The sequence below is a fragment of the Octodon degus genome, unplaced genomic scaffold, assembly GCF_000260255.1.
Source record: "Octodon degus isolate 3935 unplaced genomic scaffold, OctDeg1.0 scaffold00005, whole genome shotgun sequence".
Taxonomy (NCBI): Eukaryota; Metazoa; Chordata; class Mammalia; order Rodentia; family Octodontidae; genus Octodon; species Octodon degus.
In genome coordinates this window covers 32,622,779-32,642,688 of record NW_004524581.1, presented here as the reverse complement: position 1 = coordinate 32,642,688, position 19,910 = coordinate 32,622,779, and the positions used below count along the sequence as shown (strand labels likewise).

General features: G+C 57.6%; 2 protein-coding genes across 2 annotated transcripts; both read left to right on the top strand.

Annotated features, from left to right (window-relative positions):
• The first annotated feature begins 2,453 nt into the window (after positions 1 to 2,453).
• On the top strand, positions 2,454 to 13,977 carry C2 (complement C2). Its single transcript, XM_004624288.2, has 18 exons — positions 2,454 to 2,641; positions 2,757 to 2,975; positions 3,818 to 4,003; positions 5,625 to 5,798; positions 5,873 to 5,971; positions 6,053 to 6,186; positions 7,474 to 7,612; positions 8,646 to 8,786; positions 10,373 to 10,462; positions 11,895 to 12,035; positions 12,125 to 12,219; positions 12,309 to 12,420; positions 12,519 to 12,684; positions 12,789 to 12,865; positions 12,961 to 13,052; positions 13,198 to 13,324; positions 13,408 to 13,457; positions 13,563 to 13,977. The coding sequence occupies exons 1-18, from the start codon at positions 2,596 to 2,598 to the stop codon at positions 13,737 to 13,739; spliced, it is 2,265 nt and encodes a 754-aa protein (XP_004624345.1). The 5' UTR covers positions 2,454 to 2,595; the 3' UTR covers positions 13,740 to 13,977.
• Positions 13,978 to 14,320: 343 nt separating this feature from the next.
• Cfb (complement factor B) lies at positions 14,321 to 19,793 on the top strand. Its single transcript, XM_004624286.2, has 18 exons — positions 14,321 to 14,491; positions 14,571 to 14,804; positions 15,104 to 15,289; positions 15,423 to 15,596; positions 15,799 to 15,900; positions 15,999 to 16,135; positions 16,366 to 16,504; positions 16,787 to 16,918; positions 17,252 to 17,353; positions 17,421 to 17,558; positions 17,960 to 18,057; positions 18,143 to 18,260; positions 18,414 to 18,567; positions 18,651 to 18,727; positions 18,888 to 18,988; positions 19,062 to 19,194; positions 19,270 to 19,319; positions 19,585 to 19,793. The coding sequence occupies exons 1-18, from the start codon at positions 14,386 to 14,388 to the stop codon at positions 19,738 to 19,740; spliced, it is 2,337 nt and encodes a 778-aa protein (XP_004624343.2). The 5' UTR covers positions 14,321 to 14,385; the 3' UTR covers positions 19,741 to 19,793.
• Positions 19,794 to 19,910: the final 117 nt, after the last annotated feature.

Sequence of the window (19,910 nt, the reverse complement as noted above, 5' to 3'; positions counted from 1 at the left end):
GCCTATGTGTTTGGCTCTGCCTTAGACAGAATCAGGGGTCCGTAGCTGCTGTGTGTGTGTGTGTGTGTGTGTGTGTGTGTGTCCTGTATTCTGTTCAAGTGGTCTGTGTATCTGGTTTCATTTTTCCTTTTTATTAATCCTAAAAAAATTTTTTTTTATGTATTTGGTACAGGGTCTCACTCTGCAGCGTGGACTCAAGAGCTCTTCCTGTTTTCACCCTCCCCAGCACTGGGATTACAGGTGTGTGCCACCACAGCTGGAGTCTGTGGCCCGCTCAGAGCACCAGGAGCAGGGCCGGGGGCTTGTGGTGTGGAGGATCGAGCCCAAGTCGGCGCTGAGTCCACGGGGGCCTGTTTTTGTGGCAGCTCGGCGATTCTCGACCCGGTGGCTTTGCAGTTTAAGCTGAGCACGGGGCTGCTTCCCTCCTGCTCCTGCGCTTAGGGCTGCTTCGGCTACTCTGGGTCTTTTCTGTTTCCATACGACTTTGTCCCCAGTTCTGTGAAGAATGCCGCTGGTACCTGACGGAGACTACTGATCTGCTTTTGGCACACGGCTGCGTGAGCAACACCAGTCCTGCCGCTCTGTGACACGGCACGGCTCCCAGCGTCTTCCGCAATGTCTTCCCTCAGTATTCCGTAATTTTCCTTGTAGAGGACTTTTGCCTCCTTGGTTAGATTGAACCATAAGGTCTTCTAATATTTTTGAAGTTAATGTTAGTGGAATCATTTTCCTGCTTTCTTTTTCAGCCAATTCATTATCAGTGTGTAGGAAAGTGTTGATTCTTTGGGGGGCTGGGCTCCGGGAATTGAATTTAGGACCTTGCGCTTGCCAGGCAGGCGCCGCACCACTGAGCTACATCCTGGCCCCGAGCTATTGATTTTAATGTTGATCTTGTGTTGTTTTGCTTTTGGTATTTTGAGACAGGATTTCTCCATGTAGTCCAGGCTGACCTTGAGCCCACTCTGGAGCCCAGACCGGCTTCTAGCTTGTGGTGATCCTCCTGCCTCGGCCTGCAGGTTCTGGGATCCTCAGGGTGCACCACCATACTTGGCTTAATGTCGGGTCTACACCCAGTGACTCTTAAAGCAGCTGCCAGCGTGAGCCAGGTGGCTTAGTGAGGTACTCAGAATCAGACCCAAGCGCTCAGTCAGGTCTTCATTATGCCTTAGTAATGTTTCTTGCACAGTGACTTGTAAACTACAGGCACAAGTCTATCCTGGTGTGCATTCCTCCAGGCTGTGGCTGCTGCTCCTTCCCTCAAGCACAATCTATGTGGTGCAGCGGCACATGCGCTTAATCCCAGCTACTCAGGAGGCTGAGGCAGGATGACTGCAGGTTTGAGGCCAGCCTGGGCAATTTAGCAAGACCCTGTCTGAAAATAAAATATAAAAACAATTTTTTGTAGCTTGCTTGCTTTTTTTTTTTTTTTAAACATTTATTTATTTATTTAGTGTGTGTGTGTGTGTGTGTGGCCAGCTCAGCCCACCAGGGGGCAGGGCGGGCTGGCATGTGGTGCTGGGGGATCAAACCGCGGTCCCTGTGCTTTGCCAAGCTTGTTCCAAGTAGGTGCTTTAGACCATTGAGCCATCTCGCCAGCCCGCTTGCTTGCTTTCTTAAATGTATTTTGCTACAGGGTCTCATCACACAGCTGGACTCATAGTGATCCTGTTTTCAAACTCTCCAGTGTTGGGATTACAGGCATGGGCCACCACACCTGGACTCTCTTGCCATCTCAGTGTGCCCAGGGGTGGGCCAATGCGGCATGTGGTACTAGGAATCAATAAAAAAAAAAAAAAATTAAATAGAGGCCAACTGGGAATGTAGCTCAGTGGCAGAGTGCTAGCCTAGCTTGTGGTAGGCCTGGCTTCCATCCACAGTACTGGAGAAGGGGGGAGGGAGGGAGAGAGACAGAGAGAGAGAGGCAGATTCACATCCCAAACTCCAAAATACTTTTACTGTACTGAGGAACTGACCCCTTATTTATTTTGTAAGCTGGCAGTTTTCTACCGGACTCACCATAGGACATTCTAGACATTTTTCTTGTCTTCATAACTAAGTGCTGATTTTATTTTTATCCCTAGGTTCTCTCCAGGGTAGAATTTCAGGGAAGAAAAGGATCGTGACTCTTCTTTTTTATCAAGAAGGTCCAAGAGAAAATTGGTCTCAGTCCCTTGGAAGCCTACAGAAGACTACACTGTCCCGGGCTCCCAGGAAATAAAACCCACTTGGCAGAACCCCAGAGAAAATGAACATTTCACTTTCATAAAATGTTTTCCAGTACTCTGTGCTTTCGATTATTCACGCCATAGCCAAAGTGCCTCAGCGTAATGCATGCACGTGTGTCCGTGAGGGCACGCGTGTGCGCGCGTGTGCATGCGTGTGCGCGTGCCGGCAGCGCCGTGAGGACCCGGAGGACCCGGGCGCCGAGGCAGCGAGGTGTGCCCTGCCTGGCCGCTCGGTCGGGGTTCCCCTTCGCCAGCCCTGGAGTTGGTTCTCCAGCAGCAGACGAAACCCTGCTGAGCCAGCGCGGGTTCCGGGAAGCCACGTGACCCTCGCCTCCAGGGCCTCGCCGTCCGCGCAGCCGAGGTGGGTGCCATGGACCCGCGGGTGGCCCTGCTCTGCCTGCTGCCCCTGTGCCCAGGTAGGTGCTGGGCGGGGAGGGGCTGAGCCCCGCGGGAGACGCGCCGCCGCCGCCGCCGAGCCGTCCGCGCTCACCTGGGCGCCCTTCTTTCCCGGGTGCTGCCCGGCGCCCACAGGTCTGGTGGCTGCGGCCACCTCCTGCCCTCAGAACGTGAACATCGCAGGTGGCACCTTCACTCTCAGCCACGGCTGGGCCCCCGGGAGCCTCCTCACCTACTCCTGTCCCCAGGGCAGCTACCCGTCTCCGGCGTCGCGGATGTGCAAGAGCAACGGGCAGTGGCAGACCCTGGGAGCCACCCCCGGCTCCGGCCGGCGCGGGAGGGCCACCTGCAGACGTGAGGCTCCCCTGGGGCTTTGCGGGGCGCCCGCCAGGGGTCAGCCCCAGACGCTCATTTAGGATCGCTGTGGTGTGGGGGTCGCGCCCCTGCGGTGGTGAGCGGGGGAGGCATGGCCGCGCTGAGATTCCTGAGGGTCCAAGGGACTTAGAAAAAGTGAAGAGGTTAAGGCAGGAGGGTCGCAGGCTCAAGGTCAGCCTGGGCCATTTAGCAAATAAAAATGAATATCAAAATGACGCGGATCCGTGTGCCGTGCCGGCCCTACCCCCGGGCGCGTGGAGCCGGCCACAGAGCCCGGGCATGGTGGCGCACGCCTGTCATCCCAGCGCTGGGGAGGCTGAGACAGGCGAGTCCCAGCTGTGTAGTGAGACCCTGTACATTAAAATAAGTAAGTAAAATAAATAAGAAGGAAGTGGGGATGTAGCTCAGTGAGACAGCACATCCTAATGTTTAGGCCGTGGTGCAGTCCCCACAGCGAAATAGCAAAGTAACAGCAGATCTTGGAAGACGTTGACTGCTCACTGTTAGAATTTGGGGGTGGGCTCTGATGGCCCTGCGAACCAACGCTGGAGGTCATTTTGTACACACTGACTGTCCCGGAAGGGCGCCAGAGGGCCCCGCAGTCCCAACACCGGGCAAGGGCGCACAATGTACCTGTCAGCGGGCCGAACTCCCTGACGTCTCCAACACGCAACCGGCCGCCTAACACAGTGATTCCACCTGCTTCGGCGTCCCCTGCCAGGGTTCTGACAGTCCGTCGCCACGGTCCGTGTTCCTGCGATGGCAACTCCTCCGGCGCAGCAGGCGCGCCATCTGTCCCCGCGCCCCTTCTCTCTCCCCAGCTGTGCGCTGTCCGGCGCCCGTGTCCTTTGACAACGGCGTGTACTCCCCGCGGCTCGGAGCTCACCCCGTGGGCGGCAACCTGAGCTTCGAGTGCGACGCCGGCTTCACCCTGCGTGGCTCCCCCGTGCGCCACTGTCGCCCCAACGGTGTGTGGGATGGAGAGACCACCGTGTGCGACAATGGGGGTGAGCACTCCCTGAGGCTGGGGGCTTCAGAGATGACAGAAGGGCTCCTCGCGCGCGCGGCCCAGCTTTCCCAAATGCCGGTGCAGCACTTGGGACCCACCTCCAGAAATACCACAGGGAGGGTGGCCAGAAAATGCCACTGCGCAGGGCCTCGCCTGGGGGCAGGCTGGTGGCTCTCCTTCTGTCAGTTTCCAGGCCTCTGTCCGACTCATTTTTCACATCTATAAAATGGGCCACGTGGGCATCTAGAACAGCCACCAGCTCCTGATAGGCATGGTGCACACTTCCTTGGGGCTCCTGCTGCCTGCGGACCCCTGGCTACACCTGCCAGTGCCTTGGTGTGACCAAGACAGGCACTAGGTGGCAGGACCTCAGCCTCCCATGGTGGTTCGGTTTGTGGTTCATGCCTTAGGGCTTTTCTTGAGCAGTTCCTTGCACAAGCAGACACATAATTTAGTTTTGAACGATGTCTAATCTGCCTAAAGTTCAATCTGTGTGTATAGCGCTGAGCACTAAACCCGAAGCCTCATGGGTGCTGGCTAAATGCTCAGTCCCTGAGCTACACTCCTAGGCTCCCCCGCTGCTCCCCACAGGTAGTCCCTCTTCTGACTTTTGTGTGCATAGAGCAGGTTAGCCAGCATGTGAGCTTCATCTGCGTCATTGTGTGTATCAGCACTGTATTCTTTTTCACCACTGTATACTATTCTGTTTTAAAAATATAAATGATCCATTCATTCTGTGGATGAGAATTTCAGTTGCTTCCAGTTTGGGGCTATTTCTGAGTTGTAAAGTTCTTTTTTTAGTTGTAAAGTTCTAAGAGTATTCTCATGTGTGTCTTTGGTGCACTTTGTTTCTTTCATACAGCTTAGTGTTAGTGTCGCAGTGCTTATTTACTTATTTATTTATTTGTTTGCAGAACTGGGGATTAACTCAGGCCCTTGCGCTTGCAGGCGCTTATTCTACTGAGACATCTGCCCTGCCCCTTAACACTGTTTTTTGGTTTGTTTGTTTGTTTGTTTTTTGCGGAACCAGGGATTGAACTCAGGCCCTTGCGCTTGCAGGCGCTTATTCTACTGAGACATCTGCCCTGCCCCTTAACACTGTTTTTTGGTTTGTTTGTTTGTTTGTTTTTTGCGGAACCAGGGATTGAACTCAGGCCCTTGCGCTTGCCAGAGAAGCACTTATTCTACTGAGCCATCTCCCCGGCCCTTTGTTTCTTTTGAGTAATGACCTGCTCATTAGGTGGGTGGTTGGGTGCCCTGATAGGTTGGCAGGAGTATAGCTTTAGCCACGGCGTTACCCAGAGCAGGCTAGCAGCGTTCTGGCTGCTCCGAGTCCTCACTGATGCCCGCTGGGGGGATGTGCAGGGTGGGCCCCTGCACCTCTTGCTGGGGTCTCTGGGAAGGTGGGTGTGGCCAACACCAGGCCTGGGATCACCCCAGTGCAGGCGCAGAGCACAAGGCCCTTCATTCTCCCTCCCGGCCGCAGGTCACTCTGGCCTCCAGGTCTGGCCTCTCCCAGGCACCTGCAGCTCTGAGGGTCTCGCGCTGCCTGAGGGACGGGCAAGAGGTGCAGCAGCGCCGGGGCCTGGGGCCCTGCTCACCTCCACCTCTGTCTACAGCTGGCCACTGCCCCAACCCGGGCATCTCGGTGGGCGCCGTGCGGATGGGCTCCCGCTTCCGCCTCGGGGACAAGGTCAGCTATAGCTGCTCCTCGGGCCTGGTGCTCACAGGCTCTGTGGAGCGCGAGTGCCAGGCCAGTGGCGTCTGGAGCGGGACAGAGCCCCTCTGCCGCCGTAAGTAACCCCGGTGACCCTGAGACACCCGCTGGCCCTGCTGACCTCCGCTGACCCTGCGCCTCTCCCCACAGAGCCCTACTCCTACGACTTCCCTGAGGACGTGGCCCCTGCCCTCGGTATCTCCTTGTCACATATGCTGGGAGCCACCAACCCCACGCAGAAGAAGGAGGGTGAGTGTGTGCACACGGGGCCGGGAGGGCGAGGTCTGGGCAGGGGCACACAGCTGGACCGTCCCTCGCCCATCTTTGCAGAAAACGTGGCCCGCAGAATCCAGATCCAGCGCTCGGGCCACCTGAACCTCTACCTGCTGCTGGACGCCTCGCAGAGCGTGTCAGAGCAAGACTTCAGGATCTTCAAGGAGAGCGCCTCCTTCATGGTGGACAGGGTCAGCGGCCGGCCGGCCCGGGAGGGCGCCCTCAGCCCCGCCCTCAGCCCCGCCCTCAGCCCGCCCTCAGCCCCGCCCTCAGCCCCGCCCTCAGCCCCGCCCTCAGCCCCGCCCTCAGCCCCGCCCTCAGCCCCGCCCTCAGCCACCGCCCCCGGAAGTGCCCCCGGACAAGCCAGGGCGTGCGTGGTCGCTGGCGCGCGCCTATGAGTGCGCTGTTCATTCCACCACATACCTGAAAGTCGCCACTACCTGCCAGGCACCAGCCAGGTGCTGGGTGCTCGGGGACCCCAAAGATACACAGGGAGGCCGAGGCAAACAGATGACTACAGGTGCAAGGCCATCCTGGGCTGCGTCGGGAGACCCTGCCTCGCAAAACCAAAAAGCCAAAACCAGGCAATCCCCCAAAGAAAGAAACGGGGCTAATGGTTTATTTTTCAGGAATTCTTCGTCCCTCGTGATGGTCTCCCATAGATGCTGATGAGATAGGCCTTGGGAGACGTAGCAGGACAATGGCGCTACCCCTGTTGGATAATTTAATTAAATTATTTTTCATATTTTTCCTTTTAGAATTCCAATTTTTTTTAAATTTCAACTTTTGTGTGGGTTTAGACAAGTGTACTTAATACATCTGAGGAGCGAGGCGCTCCTAACATTACAACTGTGCACATATGCCCGTGGGGGGTATGTGCCCCAAATGCTCTTTACTGGCAGGCTGCATGAATAGAAACGTCTGCAAACCTTAGTTTCAATTCCGGGACTGTGCGTGCTTTTGCAATGCTGTATTTCACAATATTTCTAGTAGATGGATTTTTCTCCCAGCTATGGCTGGGGACAGATGCCAGGGCTTGTGCCACCTGGGTTGTGCCTGCAATAATCTCGGCACTCAGGAGGCTGAGGCAGAGGCAGGAGGATTGCCTTGAGTTTGAGGCCAGGCTGAACTACATAGTGAGACCTTGTCTAAAAGAAAAAAAAATGGGGCTGGGGAGATGGCTCAGTAGAATAAGTGCTGGCCTGGTAAGCGCAAGGGCCTGAGTTCAATCCCCGGTTCTGCAAAAAGAAAGAAAGAAAGAAACAAAAAGAAAGAAAGAAAAAGAAAACAGTCATCCAGCACATTTTCTGCAGAAGTTCAGCAAAGTACTCCCTTGGCGTTTTGCAAGAGCTTCCTCCGAGTGTCCTGCCCTGTCGCACCGGCCCAGGCCCTTTGCCTTCTCAGGGCGCTTGCTCACTGTGCCCCTGTCTCCCTGTAGCATCGGAGCCCTCACACCTGCTGTCACCTCTGGTCCACAGATCTTCAGCTTTGAGATCAACGTTAGTGTTGCTGTCATCACCTTTGCCTCTGAGCCCAAGGTCATCATACCTATCCAGAGTGACAGGTCCTGGGATGTGGCTGAAGTGACCTACAGCCTGGAGCATGCCAACTACAAAGGTGCGTGCATGACCGCGTGCTGTGCGTGGTGGCACACGCCTGGTCCCAGCACTTGGGAGGCTGAGGCAGGAGGTGTGGGAGCTGAAGGCCAGCCTGGTCTATGTAGTGAGATTTTGTCTCAAAACAACAAGGGGAAAAACAAAAGCTGCAGTGATCATGAAGGTGACAGACGAGAGGGTGTCGAGGACCTGCTGTTTGCAGACAGACTGGAGACAACTCCAAGAAATGGAGTGGGGCCTCTCGGGGGACACTGGACTCCCAAGGCTCTGGCTTCCAAGCCCAGGGCCCTAGCAGGGGCCCTCCCATCCAGGTGCACTGCCTGGCTCCCTCTCCTTCCAGATCCACCCATATGACCTGGCCGCCACGGTCCCACACTTGGTCTCCCCAGCATCGTTTGCCCATGCGCTGTGTGCAGTGACCCAAGTGGCAGCCATCAAATGTCTAACAGCCTAGGTTCTTTGCAAACCTCATCTTTGAATTGTGGGTCTGAGAGTGGTTTGGATCTAGGGTTTCTTATGACAGGGCCTCCCTTTATAGTTCAGACTGTCCTTGAACTCACTAGGTAGCCTAGGGTGGCCTCGAACTTGTGATGATCCTCCTGTCTCAGCCTCCTGATTGCTGGGACTACAGGCGTGTGCCACCATGCCTGGCCCTTAATGGAAATTGCTAAGCTAGAAAGGCCTTAAGGTTTGAAGAGGACATCTCTATGTGGATAGCAGAGGTCTGAGTTGTTTTTTTTTTTTAATTTCTTTATTTTATTTATGTGTGTGTGGGGGGAGCAGGCCAGCTCAGCCCACCAGGGGAGGGGCTGGCTGGCATGTGGTGCTGGGGGATTGAACTGCGGTCCATGTGCTTTGCTAAGCTTGTTCTAAGTAGGTGCTTTAGACCACTGAGCCATCTCACCAGCCCAGAAGTCTGAGTTTATCAAAGCAGTTGGATAACTTGCATTTCTAGAGGTTGGAGGAACAGCTTCCCCCCATGCCAGGCAGAAGGGGAAAGTTCCTGAGAGAGCCCTTTCTTTGGCATATTCCAGATCATGAAAATGGCACCGGGACCAACATCTACAAGGCCCTCAACAGCGTCTACATCATGATGAATAACCAGATGGCGCGCCTTGGCATGGAGACCATGGCCTGGCAGGAGATTCGACATGCCATCATCCTCCTGACAGATGGTGGGTGAGGTGGTCGAGCCTCCTGCCTCAGCCTCCCGAGCGCTGGGCTCCTAGCATGCCCAGGACCTTGGGGCTTTCTTGCTCTGCATGGCAAATGTATTTTAACAGAATGAGTTGCACCATATTGCAGTTGAACCCTACTGCATTATGTGTTGCAATGTAAAATAACTTCTTATGAAAGAGCCCTATTATTTTTTATACATGAGATGGGTTTTTCTTGTCTTTTTGAGACAGGGTCCCGCTATGCAGTTCAGGCTGGCCTTTAGCTCATGTTGTAGCTCAGGCTGGTCCTGAATTTGTAACAAGCCTCCTGCCTCAGCCTCTCGAGTGCCAGGATTACAGGCATGAGCCACCATACCTGGCTGAGATGGTTTTTCTAATATTGTGTATTAATACATGACACCATACAGAAAATTCTTTTTAATGTTCATGTTTTAGTTTTTAAAATCTCATGTATTTATGGAGCATAACATAAAGCCCACATCCTACACATTTATTGGGCACAGTGTGAATGGCCAGCTCAGAGTAACTGGTGGATCTTATAACCTCTGACATTTATCCTTTCCTTTGTGCTGGAGATGCTCAAAATGATCTCTATCAGCTGGGTTTGTTTTGGTTTTTTTTGAGACAAGGACCCACTATGTAGCCCAGGCTGGCCTCACATTTGTGGTGATCCTCCTGCCTCCTGAGTGCTGGGATTCCAGATGTGCATCACATCTGGCCTTCCACCAGCTTTTTTTCAAAATTATTTTTTATTTATATGGGGGATTAAACTCAGGACCTCACCCTTGACAGTCAGGTGGTTATGCTGCTGAGCTGTCTCCCAGGCCCCCACCAACTATTTTGATTTTTTATTTGTGTGTGTGTGTGTGTGTGTGTGTGGCCAGCTCAGCCCACCAGGGGGCGGGGCTGGCTGGCATGTGGTGCTGGGGGATTGAACCGCTGGCCCTGTGATTTGCTAGGCTTGTTCTAAGCAGGTGCTTTAGACCACTGAGCCGTCTCACCAGCCCCCCACCAACTATTTTGAAAGAGTCAATTGTTTTCAACCACAGTTATCCTCCTGTGTTACAGAACATTGGAAAAATATGGAACATTTCATGAATTTGTTCCAAGTTTAGTATGTGTTACCAACTGAAGCACAGTCTCAGTTTCTTAGTTATAGAGTAGGAATGGTGCTGATAACAATCATGATAAGACGCGACAGGGAACGACAGCCACCCTCCCTTCTGTGTGCGATTTTTATGGGTGGTTTGTGTGACAGTGCTCTGGCAGTAGCATGCTCAGTTCCGGTGCCCAACTGGGGGGAGCTGGCACTACTGGGGGCCGGTTCCCGAGCAGAACTGCTGGAGGTACAGCAGGATTTAGCAGCCCAGAGTGGACTAGGCCTCTGCCCTGTACCTCTTGATTTTGTCCAAATGGTGCAGCTCCTCCAGCACTGAGGTCCTGCTCTGTGAAATAGGGATGTCCACATTTTGGGGAAGATCATGAGAATTAAGGAAGAAAAAGTCTGCGAAGCACAGGCCCAGTGTGGGTGCACTGAGGCCCCGGGCTAAGCGCCCCATGCCCTCTCTGCCCTCTCGCTCCAGGGAAGTCCAACATGGGCGGCTCGCCCAAGCCGGCGGTGGACCGCATCAAGGAAGTGCTCAACATCAGACAGAACAGGAACGACTATCTGGGTGAGTCGCCCGTGTCCCTGTGGGGGTTGTGGCCTTCGCCTGCGTCCCAAGGTGTCCCGGCGCGGGCTCAGCGGGCTCCGGGGAGGATTGGGTCTGTGACCCTAGGGTGGGCGGGGCTTTTGGCGGCTCCGCCCACGGGGCGTGGCCTCGCCCCTCCGCACCTGCGGTCGGCGCGCATTGTGGGACCTTTCCTGGAAGAGAGAACTAGGATTCTTTGTCGGGTCAGCCCCTGGAGCGCCTCGCCTAGCAGCCAGTTAGCTGACGGACCCCTTGGCTGCAGCGGCCTCTGACAGCACTTCCTCAGGTTCAGGGGAACAACAAATCGCACTCACCTTTGTCCAGAAAGGAATTATCTTTACTGTTTTTTTTTTGTTTTTTTTTTTTAATATTTATTTATTTATTTATTTGTGTGTGTGGCCAGCTCAGCCCACCAGGGGGCGGGGCTGGCTGGCATGTGGTGCTGGGGGATTGAACCGCGGTCCCTTGTACTTTGCTAAGCTTGTTCTAAGTAGGTGCTTTAGACCACTGAGCCATCTCACCAGCCCTCTTTACTGTTTCAGTAGCAGGGATTGAGCCCAGGGCCCCTGAGCAGAGCTGCATCCTCTGTCTTTTAAAATATTTTCACTTTGAGACAAGATCTCACGTAGAGCCAAGTTGTCAAACTCTTAGCCCCCCTGCCGCAGCAGGTGTGTGCCCTGCGCGTGGCAGGTAGCTGGTCTTGAGCCTTGAGAAATCTCTCTCCCCGGCTTTTCTGTTGTAGCCTCGCTGCCACCTAGCTGGGCTGGTTGTGTGCGCGTGTTGCACGTGTGCGCGTGTGTTTTGCTGTGCTGGAGACTGAACCCCAGGCCTCACAAGCTTTCTTTTACATCGTGGCCCAAGGAGGACAAAACTCAAACTGGAATTCCTTCCCCCTTAGCACCGAGACAGGATCAAATGCTTGAAAATTCTTTGTTAAAGTGGGTCAGGAAGGCTGGGAGAGCCTGGTCGGCACTCCGCCGCCGGGCTTAGGGCCTCACGACCGCCGCCCCTGCGTCAGGGCCAGGGATGGAGTTCAGAGCCACGGCTCACCCGCCCTCGGCGGGCCTCGCTCGCACCGCAAAGACCCCTTCACAGTCCCGGTGCTCGGGTCAGCTCGGACAGAGCCTTTTGGGAGCCCGGCGCCATCCGTTGGAGGCCGCACACCCACACCAAGGCGCGCGGCGAAGTGGCTCCCAGTAGGGCATGAACCGAGGCGGGCGTCACGTGAGCCAGACCTGGGCGAGTGGGAAGTGAGTGCCGTGTGGGCGGCTGCGGACCGCGGAGTCCACGAGGAAATGAAGCCATCCGAGAGGGGGCAGGCCAGGAGGCCGGGGCGGCTCGGAGGGTCTTGGCGCGCGCAGCAAGCCCAAGCGCCAGCTTTCCCGCGGCGCTCAGGTGACCCCTCCCGCTGCAGACATCTATGCCATCGGGGTGGGCAGCCTGGATGTGGACTGGAGAGAGCTGAACGAGCTGGCGTCCAAGAAGGACGGGGAGAAGCACGCCTTCAAGCTGCCCAACGCGGCCGCGCTGCGCCAGGTCTTCGAGCACATACTGGGTGCGGGGCCGCTCTGCGTCGCGTGGGCACGGGGAGGAGCCCGTGGGCCCAGGCTGGGAACACCGTCCTCACGCACCCGCGCCCCGCAGACGTCTCCAAGCTCACGAGCACCATCTGTGGGGTGGGGAACATGTCAGCCAACGCCTCCGACCAGGAGAGGGCGCCCTGGCACGTCACCATCAAGGTACAAAAACGCGGCACCCTTGGGCCCCAGACGGGGAGCCGCTGTAGGACCTGGACGAGCCCGGCCCTGAATACCGCCTGCTCCCCCAGCCCAGGAGCCAGGAGACCTGCCGCGGGGCCCTCATCTCTGACCAGTGGGTGCTGACGGCCGCTCACTGCTTCCGCCAGGCGGAGGACCGCTCCACGTGGAGGGTCATCGTGGGTAAGGCGGGTGCGCCAGCTCCTGGCCCTCAGCCCGGCTCCTACCACCCACCCCAGCCGTGGCCGCTCCAGGAGTCCTAGCCACAGTGTCATTGCCAGGGGATCCCAGCTCCAGGTGGGGCAAGGAATTCCTCATTGAGGAAGAAGTGATCCATCCCGGGTTTGATGTATCTGCCAAGAGGAACCAGGGCATCCTGGAGTTCTACGGCGATGATATTGCCCTGCTCAAGTTGGCCCAGAGAGTGAAGATGTCTAGTCATGCCAGGTGCCCAAGTCGGGGTGGGAGGGTGCCCTGCAGGGGTGCATGCTCAGGCGAGACACCCAGGGGACCCTGAGGACCAGCCTGTGGGACACACACTCTCCCCGCAGGCCCATCTGCCTTCCCTGCACCATGGAGGCCAATATGGCTCTGCGAAGAGCCCCAGGCAGCACCTGCAGGGACCACGGTGAGGACAGGGCCCACGGCTTTGGGGTGCTGCTCTGTGGTTCTCAGGCTGGAGTCAAGGGACCTCTGCCAACCTCTCCTCCCCCTTCACGGCAGAGGCGGAGCTGCTGAGCCCACAGAGCATCCCTGCTCATTTTGTGGCCCTAAATGGGAACAAACTGAACGTGAACCTCAAGACGGGGACTGAGGTGAGGGGAAGAGGTTGGAGAAGCTGGGGTCTGCGGGGCGGCTCCCCAAGAGTTGCTCTTCCTACTCTGGCTGCTTTCTGCCTCTGCCTGAGGTCTAGAGGGTCCACCACTTATCCTGACTTCTCTCTCACGACCCACAATGCAGAGGGCACAGTGCATCGAGGTTGTCTCCCAAGACAGAAAGACATTCCCCAACTTGACAGATGTCAGGGAGGTGGTGACAGACCAGTTCCTGTGCAGTGGGGAGGAGGACGATGCCAACCCCTGCAAAGGTGAGTGCCCTCCGGGCCAGGGCTGCTGGGCTGGGGTGCGCAGCCCCCTCCTGACCCTGGCCCTCCTCTCTCCTTGCCGGCAGGAGAATCCGGTGGGGCAGTCTTCCTGGAGCGCAGGTTCAGGTATTTCCAGGTGAGAAGGCAAAGCTCTGGGGTGGTGGGGGGCTTGGAGGATCCCGAGGGGCCTGGCAGCTGGGTTTGAAGCTGGGGTCTCGTCCCACCCTGTCCTTTCTGCCAGGTTGGCCTGGTAAGCTGGGGTCTCTACAACCCCTGCCGTGGTTCTCCCGACAAGAATGTGCGCAGAAAGGCTCCCAAAGGCGTCCCGCCACCTAGAGACTTCCACATGAACCTCTTCCGCCTGCAGCCCTGGCTCAGGCAGCACCTGGAGGGTGTCCTGAACTTTTTGCCACTTTAATTTGGGCCACTGAGTCCTGGGCTGCCCTGCCAGCACCTGCCATCCTCCCACCTCCTGCATCCAAAGTCCAGTGTCTCTCCTAGTTGCAGAGATCCTGGGCTCCAGGAGACCTGAGGAGCTGGGGGTGCCCAGGGCTGATGCCACTGTGACTGGCCCCCCTCCTCTGGGGTATTTGGATTCTTTGCACTTTCACATGGAATTTCCCAGTTATGAAATTAATAAAACTCTCAGATTTCCACATCTGCCTGGGCCTCTGCATGGGGGATGGGAGGCAGCATGATTCCAGGAAGGTCAGAGACCCTGCTGGACAAACAGTGGCCGGACTCTGCCCTGTGACACTGCGTGCGGAGTGAGCCGGCCACTTCCTGGGTGGTCTGAGCTGGCAGGATGGACCAGGGCCTGAGAGGAGGCCCTGCCCAGGAAAGTCCTGGCCAGCTCAGGGGTGGGGCCCTGCAGTTCCTGTTTCTTCCATTGGCAGCTCCACGGGGCCCTCCTGCTCGGCTATTCCAGGAAAGTGGTGTGTGGAGGGCAGGCAGGGCCAGCGCAGGTGCCAGGACCGACTGCATAAAAGGCTGTGGGAGGGTGGGAAGGGAAGGCGGCCAGGCCCAGGTCTGCAGTTCAGCCGAGCCGGCCCACAAACCTACAGATGCACTCCCGAGCCTGCTTTAGGGCTCTGTTTTTCGTTGCCATGGGGCACAGCCTTGCCAACTGGCTCTGCCTGGTGTCCTTAGGCTTGGGGCTCTGGTCCGGAGGTAAGCAAGGGTGGCCGCCCCGACCGCTCCCCTTGGCACCCTCCTTGCCCGGCTGGGCCTCAGCAGCCTTTCTCTCCAGGTGTGAGCGCAACACCGCTGTCTTTGGCCAAGCTCCAAAGCACCTGTTCTCTGGAGGGGATAGGGATCAAAGGTGGCTCCTTCCAACTTCTCCAAGAGGGCCAGGCCCTGGAGTATGTGTGTCCCTCAGGGTTCTACCCATACCCTGTACAGACTCGAACCTGCAGGCCCACAGGGTCCTGGAGCACCCTGAAGACTCAAGACCAAAAGGTCGTCAAGAAGGCGGAGTGCCGAGGTGCGAGGCAGGGCCGGGAGCAAAGCGTGGGCCAAGGACAGCCCTTGGGAGAGGAGAGCTGTGCCGGAGCAGTGGTGGACTCGCTGGCCCCACTGGGAGTGGGAGCAGCTCTAGGGCTGCGGGTGGAGGGAGACCCAGGGCACCTGCCTAGTGTCAGGTGGCCTGGCTGGGACGAGAACCCTTGGACTGGGGGGGCACGGGGGAAGGGGTGGGCCGCTCCAGTGGGACCAGGAGGAGCTGCCTCTCAGTGACAGGGTCTCTTTCCTGTTGGTGACGTGTACTTGTCCTCTTCCCTCAAGCGATCCGCTGTCCAAGGCCTCAGGAGTTTGAGAACGGGGACTACTGGCCGAGGTCTCTCTACTACAATGTGAGCGAGGAGATCTCCTTCCACTGCTACCATGGTTACACTCTCCGGGGCTCTGCCAATCGCACCTGCCAAGCCAACGGCCGGTGGGATGGGCACACAGCCATCTGCGATGACGGAGGTGAGCCATGGGCCCCCAAGAGGGCCCTGCCTGCTCTCGTGGCTCCACTTGTTCGGGCACTGTCACTTTGTCCTCTGCCCTGTGCTGGGGGCTCAGACTCTGGGGTTCACCTCTGTCCCTTGGGCGTCCACAGCGGCATACTGCCCCAACCCTGGCATCCCCATTGGCACAAGAAAGACGGGCAGCCGATACCGCCTTGAAGACACCGTCACCTACTCCTGCAACAGAGGGCTCACACTGCGTGGCTCCCAGCAGCGACAGTGCCAGGAAGGCGGTTCTTGGAGTGGAACAGAACCTTCCTGCCAAGGTGACCCTTGACCTCAGCGCTAGGTTAGATCCTGGTCTCCAACTCTAGTGTCCCCACACAGGACACTGTCTTTTCTTCTTGCTCCTCCCAAACCTCCCAGAGAGCTTTGTTACTTCAGGCCCGGAAACGTGTTGTCCTCTGCTTTTTGCCTACTGTGTTCTTCACCTTTAAGACATCTGACCCAAGTTTTGGCTTCTCCCAGACTCCTTCATGTATGACACCCCTCAGGAGGTGGCCGAGGCCTTCCTGTCTTCCCTGACAGAGACCATAGAAGGGGTTGATGCAGAGGACGGGCACAGCCCAGGTTTGAGGGCAGAAAGGGGATTCGGGCAGGGAAGTGGAGGGGACGGAGCAGGCTGCCAGCCGTGCACATTGTCGCCTGTTTCCCTGCTGTTCCCCCAGGTGAACAACAGAAGCGGAAGATCGTCCTGGACCCTGCCGGCTCCATGAACATCTACCTGGTGTTGGACGGCTCAGACAGCATCGGAGCCAGCAACTTCACAGGGGCCAAGAGGTGCCTGGCCAGCTTGATTGAGAAGGTGGGGTCTCCTCCCTCTGAACGTGCGACACTGACCGGACTCTTCCCGGACTGGCTCTGCGGTCCCTAGCCCCTCTGAACCTCAGGGTCCCAGGACCTCTTAAGGGCCTGCCTGTCTCCCCCTTTTATGTGAAGCAGCACCTTGACGCTTAGTGGCCCTCAAAGTGCAGACTGCTCTAGACCACAGCTTTCTGCTTTTAATTCCGTGGTTGGTTGGCCCCTCGCTCACAGGTGGCAAGTTACGGGGTGAGGCCCAGGTATGGTCTGGTGACGTACGCCACAGAGCCCAAGGTCTTGGTCTGGGTGTCACAGGAGAAGAGCAGTGACGCAGACTGGGTCACGAAGCAGCTCGAGCAGATCAGCTATGAAGGTGAGCTGTTAGGGGACGAAGAGCTAGGGGCTTGCAGGGCCAGCGGCCAGAGATCTTGGGGTGCTGTGGGGAGCAGTGACATAGCAATGACAGGGGCAGGCCCCCCCATAGCAAGGCTGAATGAGGGAGCCCAGCCCAGAGGTTGGCTGGAGGCTGCTGTAGTGTGGCAGGAGTCCGTGGGATCAGCTCACAAGGTAGAAAAGCAGAGGGGCCTGGCGGCGATGGCCTCTGGAGCATGACAAGGGTGGCAGGGCAAGGCAGCAGCCTCTTCTGTCTCCACAGATCACAAGTTGAAGAGCGGCACGAACACTAAGAGGGCCCTCCAGGCCGTGTACAGCATGATGGGCTGGGAAGGGGAAAATCCTCCTGAGGGCTGGAACCGCACCCGCCATGTCATCATCCTCATGACAGATGGTTAGAAGGGCCCTTCATGGTGGGGCGCTTCCCATGGGGGCTTCCCTGGGGCCCTTTACGGGGAAGGGCCCCTCTCCTGCTCCATTACATGGCTGCATGTGTCACTGCCACCAGCCCATTGATCTTCTTAGGGGCCTGCCCCTTAGCTCAGCTCTTTAAGTGGCTGTTTCAACAAAGCAGTCAGGCTCAGGTTGCTGTGGTTCATTCCCTACAACTCAAGCCAGCCCAACCTGCCCTGAAGGCATTCGGAGAAAAAAAAAAATCCTTATTCTATTGATCTTCTTGGACTCTTCTGGCCTAGCTTTGCACCCACAGCTCCTGTCCCTCTCATAGGCCTGTACAACATGGGCGGTGACCCAGTCACGGTCATTCACGACATCCGGGACTTGCTGGACATTGGCAGGGACCGCAAGAACCCAAGGGAAGATTACCTGGGTGAGTGGGCGGCCCAGGCCCCTGACCACTCTCTCCAGGTGGGATGCTCACTTCCCCTCTCCCCCAGATGTGTACGTGTTTGGGGTGGGGCCCCTGGTGGACCAAGCGAAGATCAATGCTCTGGCTTCCAAGAAGGACAACGAACAACACGTGTTCAAGGTCAAGGACATGGAGCATCTGGAGGACGTCTTCTTCCAAATGATTGGTAGGGGGGGTGGGGTGCACAGGGAGGCTGCCAGGAATCCCGGCTTACCCTGGGCCCCACTAGGTTCACTGTCCTTGTCCCCAAGCCCCAGAGCCTGGGAGGCCGTCCTCCTGCCTAGCTCTCCAATGGGGCTGCTCCTCTTCCTGGAACTGTTCACTTAAGAGTCACAGTGCTGAGGAACTGAGGGAATCATTCTAAAGCGCTGCATTTGACAGAGGTGGAAACTGAGGCTGAGCCAGCCCGCCAGCAAGAGCTGGGCTCTGAGCTCTCAACCCCAAGTCCTTTTCCCCACACCCCCGTGTGCCCAGCCTTGTCCTCCCGAGTTTCTGCTCCCCAGGGACACGCAGGGATCCCTCAGGGCGCGCAGTCTCCCAGGTTAGCTCCTGCTCCCTTCCTGCCAGATGAAAGCCAGTCTCTGGGGCTCTGTGGCATGGCGTGGGCGCACAGGAAGGGGACCCAGTACCACAAGTACCCGTGGCAGGCCAAGATCTCAGTCACGGTAAGCAGGCACCCTGCACGGGCCGGCAGGGAGAGGCTTCTGTCGCGGCCTCCGCGCGGCTGAGCGTGCTCCGCCGTGCCCGCAGAGGCCGCAGAAGGGGCACGAGAACTGCATGGGGGCGGTGGTGTCGGAGTACTTCGTGCTGACGGCGGCTCACTGCTTCACCGTGGAGGACCAGAAGCACTCCATCAAGGTCAATGTGGGTAAGGGCTCTCCTCCCTCGCGGTGCGCTGCGCCCCGCCCTGCCCCGCCCAGGAGGCGGCCCAGAAGCCCAGGCGGCCGAGCCAGACCCCAGACCCCAGACCCCAGACCCCAGGCCGCCGCGGGGGAATGCAGCCCCTGCTGTCCTCCCCCAGGAGGGAAGAGGCAGGACCTGGAGATAGAAGAAGTCCTGTTCCACCCGAAGTACAACATCAATGGGAAGAAGGAGCGAGGGATTCTGGAATTTTACGACTACGATGTGGCTTTGATCAAGCTCAAGAATAAGCTGGCATTTGGCAAGACTCTCAGGCAGGCAGCAGGGGTCCCCGCAAAGGCCTGGAGAAGAGGGCTGGGGCATGGGATGGGCTGTGACTGTCCTCACCCCTGAGCAGGCCGGTGTGCCTCCCCTGCACCAAGGGAACGACTCGAGCTCTGCGGCTTCCTCAGACAGCTACTTGCCAGCAACACAGTAAGGCGTGATCGGTGACACCGCCTGCCTCAGCGACGGCCTTTCAGAGCTCCCCAGGGGAATGGGCAGCTGCAGCACGGGTGCCCACAATTCACCCCGGCCTAGGTCACAGGGGACCCGAGGGGGCAGCTGGTGTAACCCAGCCTGTCCTCCCATCCAGAGGAAGAGCTGCTCCCTGCAAAGGACATCAAGGCCCTGTTTGTCTCTGAGGAACAGAAGAAGCTGACTTGGAAGGAGGTCTATATCAAGAATGGAGAGAAGGTGAGCGCTGGGGCTCCGCGCAGGGGGTGCGCTAGGGCCCCGCCAGCTTTGCCCATCACCTGCTCCCCTGCAGAAAGCCAGCTGCGAGAGGGACGCCAGGCACGCCCCGGGCTATGACAAGGTCCAGGACATCTCTGAGGTAGTCACACCCAGGTTCCTGTGCACCGGCGGAGTGGACCCCTACGACGACCCCAACACCTGCAAAGGTGAGGTGGCTCTCTGGCAGCTGGCTCAGGCCGGAGGCCTGGCGCTCCCTCCCCTACAGCTCCTCTCTCCCACAGGGGATTCTGGCGGCCCTCTGATCATCCACAAGCGGAGTCGCTTCATCCAGGTAAGTGGCGCTCCCCCGACTGGGAGAGCTTCATGCGTGTGGCTGGAGGTGGGAGGATGGCCAAGGCTGCCGCTCTCAGGGACAGGCCCTTGCCCTGGGCAGTCAGGGTCACGTGTCTGCCTGCGGTATTGGGGGAACGCGGCCGGCCGTGGGGGGTTCCTGTGCCTCCTGTAGGCCTGCGCAGACGCAGGTGGGCACAGCCACACCTCCTAGCATTAGGAAGAAACTGCACCGAGTGGCCCCTGGCATGCCCTCACCCTGGCAGGTTGGCGTGATCAGCTGGGGAGTGGTGGACGTCTGCTATGACCAGAAACGGCGACAGCAGGCACCCGCTTACGCCCGGGACTTTCACGTCAATCTCTTCCAAGTGCTGCCCTGGCTCAAGCAGAAACTCAAAGATGAGGATCTGGATTTCCTATAGGTGTTTCCTGCTGGAAGGGGCACCGGGTCCAATTAAAACAGCTGCGATAATCACTGTGTTCCAAGGTCCTTTGGGGCAGGCGTGGGGGATGTGCGCTGGCCACGCTGTTAGGGCCGAGATCAAGCCTGACAGCCATTTTTAAAGGCCTGACCCAGAGACCAAGTGCTGAG